At 59.0% G+C, this 8,919-nt stretch overlaps 1 protein-coding gene across 2 annotated transcripts; it reads right to left on the bottom strand.

The window, feature by feature from the left end:
- Positions 1-221: 221 nt before the first annotated feature.
- LOC136788752 (uncharacterized) lies at positions 222-5,355 on the bottom strand. Of its 2 annotated transcripts, XM_066987430.1 has the most exons (16): positions 4,258-5,354; positions 4,065-4,144; positions 3,845-3,979; positions 3,658-3,737; positions 3,417-3,528; positions 3,208-3,297; positions 2,823-2,927; positions 2,546-2,698; positions 2,289-2,443; positions 1,894-2,185; positions 1,631-1,807; positions 1,375-1,530; positions 1,189-1,290; positions 968-1,070; positions 810-869; positions 222-594 (listed from the first exon to the last, which is right to left on the bottom strand). In XM_066987430.1, exons 1-16 carry the CDS (start codon positions 4,526-4,528, stop codon positions 338-340), a joined length of 2,328 nt encoding a protein of 775 aa, XP_066843531.1. In that variant the 5' UTR covers positions 4,529-5,354; the 3' UTR covers positions 222-337. The 2 variants fall into 2 exon arrangements, with proteins under 2 accessions (XP_066843531.1, XP_066843532.1); XM_066987431.1 differs by lacking the exon at positions 3,208-3,297 and having other exon boundaries at positions 4,258-5,355.
- Between the last annotated feature and the right edge of the window lie 3,564 nt (positions 5,356-8,919).

Raw genomic sequence — 8,919 nt, 5'->3', positions numbered from 1 at the left:
TTTTTTTTTCACATGAAATTATAAAGTCTTTAAGGTTGGGCTCCCCCCGTCTCCTTGGAGGCCACCTCAGCAGGCACCAAAGGAGGAGGCTGGGCACAGGAGGGAGGCCGGCGCGGAGCTGTGAGGATGATGGAGGCTGCGGAGCGCCTCCCTTAGGAGGAGAGGCCGAGGGGGTCCTTAGCTCGGAGGACGCCGAGGGGTGAACGCAGGAGGCACCGGACAAACATGGGGACGAAATTTATTTGTGGTGAGGGCGGCAAAACGTGGAGCAGGCTGCCCGGGGGGGGTGCGGAGGCTCCTCTGCAGGCATCCGAACCCCCTGCGGCCGTGAGGTGAGCTAGTCGTCCTTGCTCTGGCAGGGGGATGGGTCCTTGGACGTCCCTTCAGAGCCGGAACCTTCTGGGCTCTCCTCGGGCTGGGGCTCGGTCTTCGGCCTCTGGCGGCGCCTTCGAGGCCAGCAGCAGAGCGCCGCCAGCGGGTTCCACGGCACCGGCAGCCGCTGGAGCCACTTGCGATGCTGCAGCAGGGCCTGGATGGTGCGGGAGGTCTCCGCGCGCACCGAGGGCGCCGCGTCGTGCATCATGGGCTGCAGGACTGCGGGAGGACGGAGAGAGGCTGGAGCCTCCGCTCGGGCCGCGGAGACCCCTCCGGGAGCCCCCCAGCCGGGAGGAACGCGGGGAGCAGCCGCTCCGAGCGCCCCGCGGCCCCCCCGATTCGTTCCCCCCCCCAGCCTCCACCGCGCCTCCCCCGGGGCGGAGGCCCGGCCTCCAGTCCTCCCCCGCCCGGCCTCCAGTGCTCCCCTCACTCACTGTCGATGATTTCGCGCAGCTTCTCTTCGCTCTGGTCCTGGAGGAGCTCCGCGGCGAGCCCTAGGAGCAAAGCCGCCCGTCAGCCTCCGCCCCGGGCAGGGCGAGGGGAGGCCGCGGGGCCTCTTGCGGAGGCCGCTGGGGCAGGGAGGTGGCCTCACCGATGAACCTCACGGTCTCCTCGCGCACGGATGCCTGAGGGTCCTCCAGGTACGCCCGGCTCTGCTGTAGGCGCTTCTCTACCCGGTCTCGATCCTGCTGCAGCTGGAGAGGCCGCGAGGCTCGGTGAGCCTCCCCGGCCCCGTTTCTTCCCCCCCCACCCACCCACCTCGGGGAACCCCCGAGAGCCCCCCGCCAGCCTCGCCGCGGAGGCCGCCCTCACCAGGCACGCTCTGATCCTCCAGGTCTGCTCCATGTGGGCCACGTCCTTCAGCTCATCCCACCACAAGAGCTCCGCCGCCGCCATGAGGGCTTCTTGGGAGGCCTGCGAGGCAGCGGAGGCACGGGGCTCGGCGCCGGCTCCTCGCGCCCTCCGGCCTCGCCGCGAGCCTCCGTCGCCGGCGCTTACCTTGGCCACGCTGTGGGTCTCGTCGCTCATGCGCAGGTAGAGCGGGACGAGGATCTTGCGCACCTTCTTCCACATCTGCGTCTTGTGCCTCCACAGCACGCGCTCCATGGCCGCCTTGAAGAGCTTCATGGAGCTCTCCCGCACCGCGGCGGCCTCCTGGGGAAGAGGAAGAGGAAGGGGGACGGGGGGTTTCGGCTGCGTGGCTCCGGCACGGGGCGGGCGCCGCGGGGCCGCGGAGGCTCGTCCTCCCGCTTACGTTGTCCAGGAGAGGCTTGACCACGTCGACCAGCTCGAGGGCGGTGAGGCTGGCCGCCTTCTTCTCCACGATGCCGAGGATGTTGCCGCAGACCGCCAGGGCCGCCGCCGTGATGTGGGGCTTGCCGAACTGCAGGGTCTCCAGCACGTCCGGCAGCAGGCACTGCCCTGCCTTGGCCTGCGCCGAAAACACCGGGGCGTGAGGAGGCCGCCGCGCCGCCAGCCGAGGCCGGGAGCGGGGAGGGGAAGAGGGCGGAGGCTCACCAGCTGCGGCCTCTCCATCAGCGCCGCCAGGCCTTTGAGCGCCAGCCAGAGCAGGTGGAAGTTGGCGGTCCTGAGGCAGCGCTGCAGGCACTCCACGTCCCGCAGCTCCTTGGGGACGGGGTCTTCGGGGCGCTGGGCGTAGAGGAGGCTGAGGCGGACGAGGCTGAGGTCCTCGGCCACCCCGAGGAACTCGCGGATGTTCCTGTCGTGCAGCAGCAGGTGGAGCTCGTGCAGGAGCCGCTTCGCCATGGCGGGCACGGCAAACATCACCTCCCACATGTCCATCGAGGCGCTGCGGGCACGGAGAGGGCGTTATCGGCGGGGGCCCCGCGGGGTTATCGGGGGAGCCCTGGGGGCTGCGGTTTGGGGTGCCCTGGAGGCTCGGGGGCCGGTACCTTTCTTGGGACGGGCAGATGAAGAGCACGGTCATGAGCACGGAGCGGGGGAAGCACTCCGTGAGGAGGACGAGCAGCTCCAGGAGCCTCTTCCGCACGTCGGGCGCCGGCTGCTTCTTCAGCGTTTTGAAGAAGAAGTTGACGAAGTGCGGGACCTGCCGGGGGGACGCGGGGGGGTGAAAAGCGGCCTCCTTTCCTTCCCTGCCGGGGGGGGCGTCGAGGCCGGGGGAGGGGGCTCAGGGCGGGGGGGCTCTCACGTCCGCCAGCCAGCTGATGGGGTCTCGGGTGGTCGCGTCGAGCAGAAAGGAGACCCAGTGCTGGTCCTCATCGCACACGCCTTCTGTCACAAGCTGCAGGCAGGTGAGGATGAGGTCCGTCCTCTGCGAGATCTTCAGGTACCTCCCGAAGGGCTGCGGAAGGCGAGGAGGAGGTTGAAGAGGAGGCCGGGGAGGGAGGAGGCCCCGGCCTCGAGGCTCTGGGGGCTGCGGGGAAAGGGGGGGGAACGACGCGGCCGGGGGTGGCCGAGCCGCTCACCTCCAGCGAGGAGCACTTGGCCAGGAACTCGCCCAGCTTGCAGACCCTTTCCATGGCTCTCCTGCGGGCGAGGGCGTTCGCGGAGGTGCAGAAACGCATCAGGGCCTGCGAGGAGAAAAGCGAGCTGCCGGCGGGGCTCGGGAGGGCTGGGGGCTGGGGGCTGGGGGGGCTGGGGGGGAGCCCCTCAGGGAGAAGGGGAGCCCCTCGGGGTGGGGGAGAGACCCTCAGAGAGAAGGGGAGCCCCTCGGGGTGGGGGGGAGCCCCTCAGGGAGAAGGGGAGCCCCTCGGGGTGGGGGGGAGCAACCTGGGGTGAGGAGGAGCCCCTCGGGGTGACGAGAAGCCCCCCAGGACGACGAGAAGCCCCCCAGCCGGGCGCGGGACAGACCTGCACGACGCTCTGCAGCTTCTCCGGGAGCTTGGTGGCCGGCGGGCTGAGCAGCAGCAGCTGCAGCATGCTGTCCACGGCGTGCATGGTCTGCGAGTGGGGGGGGAACGAGCGTGGGGTGAGCGTGGGGCTGGGGGCGCCCCGGGAAGGGCCCTGGGGAACCCCCCGGGGAGGGGAGGGAGGGGAGGGGAGGGGGCGCCGGCACCCACCATCACATAGAAGCGCGCGTTCAGCTTCTCCTTGGGGGGCAGCAGGAAGACGCTCTGGAAGCAGGTGTCGAGCAGCCGCAGCATCTCCCTCACCTTGATCACCTGCACCGTGCTGCGAGGAGAGGGGGGGGGAGTGAGGCCGCAGCTGAGGCCCGGCCTCGAGGAGAGGGCGCGAGGCGAGGCCCGGCCTCCCGAACCCAAGAACCCTCGGTCGAGGCCGGAGGCGGCCCCGGGCGCGTACCTCAAGGCGGCGACGGCCAGCATGGCTTGCTCTCGCACCGGAGACTGCAGCTGGTCCTGGGGCTCCGACGCCAGCACGATCTGCGGGAGGGGAGCGGGACGGGAGCTGGCACCCGGCCCCCAGCCCCCGGCGGCACCCAAGGTTGCAGCAGCCCCCCCCCCGGCCGCCCGCCTCCCCCCCTTCTCACCTCGATGTGCCTGGCCACGTCGGTGCGGCGACAGAAGCAGTCGAGGCCCGCCGACAGCCCCTTCTCGCGGGCGGTGGTGCAGACGCTGCAGACGCTCTCCAGAAACTTCATTTTCTGCTCCTCGCTCAGGTGGCTCTGCGGGAGACCCCCGGTGAGGGTGGGGAGCCCCGGCCGGGAGCCCCCCCCCCAGCCCCCAAGCATCCACGGGGGTCGCCTTTACCTTTTGCTTGTTGGTTACAAAGGCGTCAATGGTGGTCACGGCCTCCTCTTCCTCCTGGTACACGGCCAGGTCGTCGAAGGCTGGGGGAGAGACAGCGAAGGGGGCCATGAGGGGAGAGCGGCGGCAGGGGCGGCGGCGAGCCCCCCCCCGGGGGAGCTCGGCGCGTTCGTGGCGGGGGTTTCTCTGCACTCACGGCCCGGCAGCGGCACGACCTCCTCCTCCTCCTCCTCCTGCTTCACCTCGAGGAAGTCGGAGGATTCCTCAATGGGGGTGGCCCAGCTGTCCACCCAGGCCAAGCGGGGCCGCTCGGGGGGGGGTTTGTCTGCCATGGTGAGGGGGGCGCGAAGGGAGGGAATGAAGCTCCACGCGGGGTGGGTCTCCGGCTCGCTCCCTCTCGCTCCTGCCCTGTCCTGACAGGCACTGGGGGGGGCGGCGAGGCGGCGACGGCTTTTATGTCGTGACATGGCGCGGGTCTCAAAGGGACCCTAACAACAGCACCCGCCCGGCCATGAGACCCCAAAAAGGGGGGGGCACGGCCTCAGCTCCCCCACCCCACACCCTCGTCAGCCTCCCATAAAAGCCCCCAGAACACCCCAAAACCCCTAAATCTCCCCCAAAATCTTTAAGGCTGGAAAGATCTCTCAACCTAATCTGGAGAAATCCCCCATGAAAGCGCGCCCCTAAACCTTTCAAACTCCTCCAGGCACGCTCTAAGGAGGTTTTCTGACCTCCAACGGAGCTTTTGAGTTGAAAAGGGTGGATTTTCCCAAAATAAAAATTTGCCAAAGTAAAACCATGTCTTCTGAAAACTTTGTCCTCTCAAAACTTTATCCTCTCAAAACAAAATTTACCAAAATAAAACTTTCTCCTCTCAAAATGGGTTAGGGGTTCGACCCCTCATTTTGACCACCCAAATCCTTGAACTTTTGTGTTTCCCACGTGCTCTACAACCACAAAACCCCATTTTTCACTCCCCAGTCCTTCAGAATTCCGATTTTTTTTCGAGGAGACCCCAAAAAGGGGGGCACAGCCTCGGCTCCCCCCTCACGGCGCAGGCCGGGCCCAGCAGGGAGGCTGAGGGGCCCTCAGGGAGGGCGGCCATTTTGTGGTCCCTCACGGAGCACAGAGGGGAGCACAGAGAGGTTTTAAAACCCCAAAATGAGGCTTCCGACCCTAAAGACAGGGTCCCCTAGCACTGAAAATTGGGATTTGCTGTGAAAAAGGAGGGTTTAATCTTGCAGTGAGAATTTGGGGTCTTGAAAAGGGAGGGTTGGATTTTAAAAAGTGGGGTTTGCACCTTAAAAAAAGAGGTTTATAGCCAAAAATTACAAAAAGGTTGGAAAGATCTCTTAACCTAATTTTGGAGAAATCCCCCATGAAAGCATGCCCTTAAACCTTTTAAAGTCCTCCAGGCATGGTCCAAGGAGGACCTCCAAGGAGGTTTTCTGGTCTCAAACAGAGCTTTTGGGCTGAAAAGGGTGGGTTTTCCCAAAATAAAACTTGACCAAAATAAACTTTGTCCTCTCAAAACTTAATCCTCTCAAAACTTTATTCTCTCAAAACCAAATTTACCAAAATAAAACTTTATTCTCTCAAAACAGGGCTGGGGTGTGACCCCTCATTTTTCCACCCAAATCCTTGAACTTTTGCTCTTTACTGTGTGCCGTAAACCCACAAAACCCCGTTTTCCACCCTAGTCCTTCAGAATTTCGATTTGTTTTCGAGGCGACCCCAAAAAGGGGGGCACAGCCTCGGCTCCCCCCTCACGGTGCAGGCCGGGCCCAGCAGGGAGGCTGAGGGGGCCCTCAGGGAGGGCGGCCATTCTGTGGTCCCTCACGGAGCACAGAGGGGAGCACAGAGAGGTTTTAAAACCCCAAAATGAGGCCTCGGACCCTAAAGACAGGGTCCCCTAGCACTGAAAATTGGGATTTTTTGTGAAAAAGGAGGGTTTAATCCTGCAGTGAGAATTTGGGGTCTTGAAAAGGGAGGGTTGGATTTTAAAAAGTGGGGTTTGCACCTTAAAAAAAAAAAAAAAAGAGTAGTTTTTTTGGTTTGTTTGTTTGTTTGTTTTTCACATGAAATTATAAAGTCTTTAAGGTTGGGCTCCCCCCGTCTCGTTGGAGGCCACCTCAGCAGGCGCCAAAGGAGGAGGCCGGGCACAGGAGGGAGGCTGAGGGAGCCCTCAGGGAGGGTGGCCATTTTGTGGTCCCTTAAAAAGATTTTTTTTAGCCTGAAATGATAAAATCTTTAAGGTTGGAAAGATCTCTCAACCTAATCTGGAGAAATCCCCCATGAAAGCGCGCCCCTAAACCTTTCAAACTCCTCCAGGCACGGTCTAAGGAGGTTTTCTGACCTCCAACGGTGCTTTTGGTCTGAAAAGGGTGGATTTTACCACCCAAAATGAAACGTGACCAAAGTAAACTTTGTCCTATCAAAACTTTAACTGCGCAAAACTTTAAAAAAAAGTGGGGTTTGGACCTTAAAAAAAAAAAAAAAAGAGTAGTTTTTTTTGTTTGTTTGCTTGTTAGCCTGAAATGATAAAATCTTGAAGGTTGGAAAGATCTCTCAAGCTAATTTGGAGAAATCCCCCATGAAAGCACACCCCTAAACCTTTTAAACTCTGGACCTCCAAGGAGGTTTTCTGACCTCCAACAGAGCTTTTGGGCTGAAAAGGGTGGATTTTCCCAAAATAAACCTTGACCAAAGTAAACTTTGTCCTCTCAAAACTTTATCCTCTCAAAACAAAATTTACCCAAAGAAAACTCTCTCCTCTCAAAATGGGGCTGGGGTGTGACCCCTCATTTGTCCACCCAAATCCTTGAACTTTTGCTCTTTACTGCGTGCCATAAAACTACAAAACCCCGTTTTCCACCCCCGAGTCCTTCAGAATTTCAATTTCTTTTTCGAGGCGACCCCAAAAAGGGGGGCACAGCCTCGGCTCCCCCCTCACGGTGCAGGCGGGCCCAGCAGGGAGGCTGAGGGGGCCCTCAGGGAGGGCGGCCATTTTGTGGTCCCTTAAAGAGGTTTATTTTCAGCTTGAAACGATAAAATCTTTAAGGTTGGGAAGATCTCTCAACCTAATTTGGAGAAATCCCCCATGAAAGCGCGCCCCTAAACCTTTCAAACTCCTCCAGGCACGGTCTAAGGAGGTTTTCTGACCTCCAGCGGTGCTTTTGGTCTGAAAAGGGTGGATTTTACCACCCAAAATGAAACGTGACCAAAATAAACTTTGTCCTATCAAAACTTTAACTGCTCAAAACTTTCTCCTCTCAAAACAAAATTTACCAAAATAAAACTTTATTCTCTCAAAACGGGGCTGGGGTTTGATCCCTCATTTGTCCACCCAAATCCTTGAACTTTTGTGTTTCCCACGTGCTCTACAACCACAAAACCCCATTTTTCACTCCCCAGTCCTTCAAAATTTCGATCTTTTTTGAAGAAGACCCCAAAAAGGGGGGCACAGCCTCGGCTCCCCCCTCACGGCGCAGGCCGGGCCCAGCAGGGAGGCTGAGGGGGCCCTCAGGGAGGGCGGCCATTTTGTGGTCCCTCACGGAGCACAGAGGGGCTGAGGAGAGATGGCTGCCCGTGGCTTCTGGGGGGGACGCGGGGACGTGTCAGGGAATGGGGGGGCTCTGGGAACGGGGGGGGCTCTGCTAATTACAGTCCTCAGTCGTTAGGGTTGGAAGAGACCTCCAGGGTCACCTGGTCGCAAAAACTGAATGTGGGACTCGAGGTTCAACGCAATGCTCGAGGATCCCCCCCCCCCCGAAAATAAAGCTTCAGAAAGCACCCCCCCCCAAAAAACACAAGGTCCCCTCAAAACCCCCCTAAAAGCCCCCAGAACACCCCAAAACCCCTAAATCTCCCCCAAACCACCCAAGGCAGCAGAATCCCCCCCATGGGGCGCAGGGTTTCCCCCAGGCTCGGCCTTGAGCCCTCACAAATGGACTTAGAACTGAAAGGAAAGGTTTTAAAACCCCAAAATGAGGCTTCGGACCCTAAAGACAGGGTCCCCTAGCACTGAAAATTGGGATTTGGTGTGAAAAAGGAGGGTTTAATCCTGCAGTGAGAATTTGGGGTCTTGAAAAGGGAGGGTTGGATTTTAAAAAGTGGGGTTTGTACCTTAAAAAAAGAGTTTTTTTTTCACATGAAATTATAAAATCTTGAAGGTTGGAAAGATCTCTCAACCTAATCTGGAGAAATCCCCCATGAAAGCGCGCCCCTAAACCTTTTAAACTCCTCCAGGCACGGTCTAAGGAGGTTTTCTGACCTCCAACGGTGCTTTTGGTCTGAAAAGGGTGGATTTTACCACCCAAAATGAAACGTGACCAAAGTAAACTTTGTCCTATCAAAACTTTAACTGCGCAAAACTTTAAAAAAAAGTGGGGTTTGGACCTTAAAAAAAAAAAAAAAAAGAGTAGTTTTTTTTGTTTGTTTGCTTGTTAGCCTGAAATGATAAAATCTTGAAGGTTGGAAAGATCTCTCAAGCTAATTTGGAGAAATCCCCCATGAAAGCACACCCCTAAACCTTTTAAACTCTGGACCTCCAAGGAGGTTTTCTGACCTCCAACAGAGCTTTTGGGCTGAAAAGGGTGGATTTTCCCAAAATAAACCTTGACCAAAGTAAACTTTGTCCTCTCAAAACTTTATCCTCTCAAAACAAAATTTACCCAAAGAAAACTCTCTCCTCTCAAAATGGGGCTGGGGTGTGACCCCTCATTTGTCCACCCAAATCCTTGAACTTTTGCTCTTTACTGCGTGCCATAAAACTACAAAACCCCGTTTTCCACCCCCGAGTCCTTCAGAATTTCGATTTCTTTTTCGAGGCGACCCCAAAAAGGGGGGCACAGCCTCG

Source organism: Anser cygnoides, chromosome W (genome assembly GCF_040182565.1).
Source record: "Anser cygnoides isolate HZ-2024a breed goose chromosome W, Taihu_goose_T2T_genome, whole genome shotgun sequence".
NCBI lineage: Eukaryota > Metazoa > Chordata > Aves > Anseriformes > Anatidae > Anser > Anser cygnoides.
Note: the sequence above shows the minus strand (reverse complement) of the source record. Positions and strands in the feature narration are given on the sequence as shown.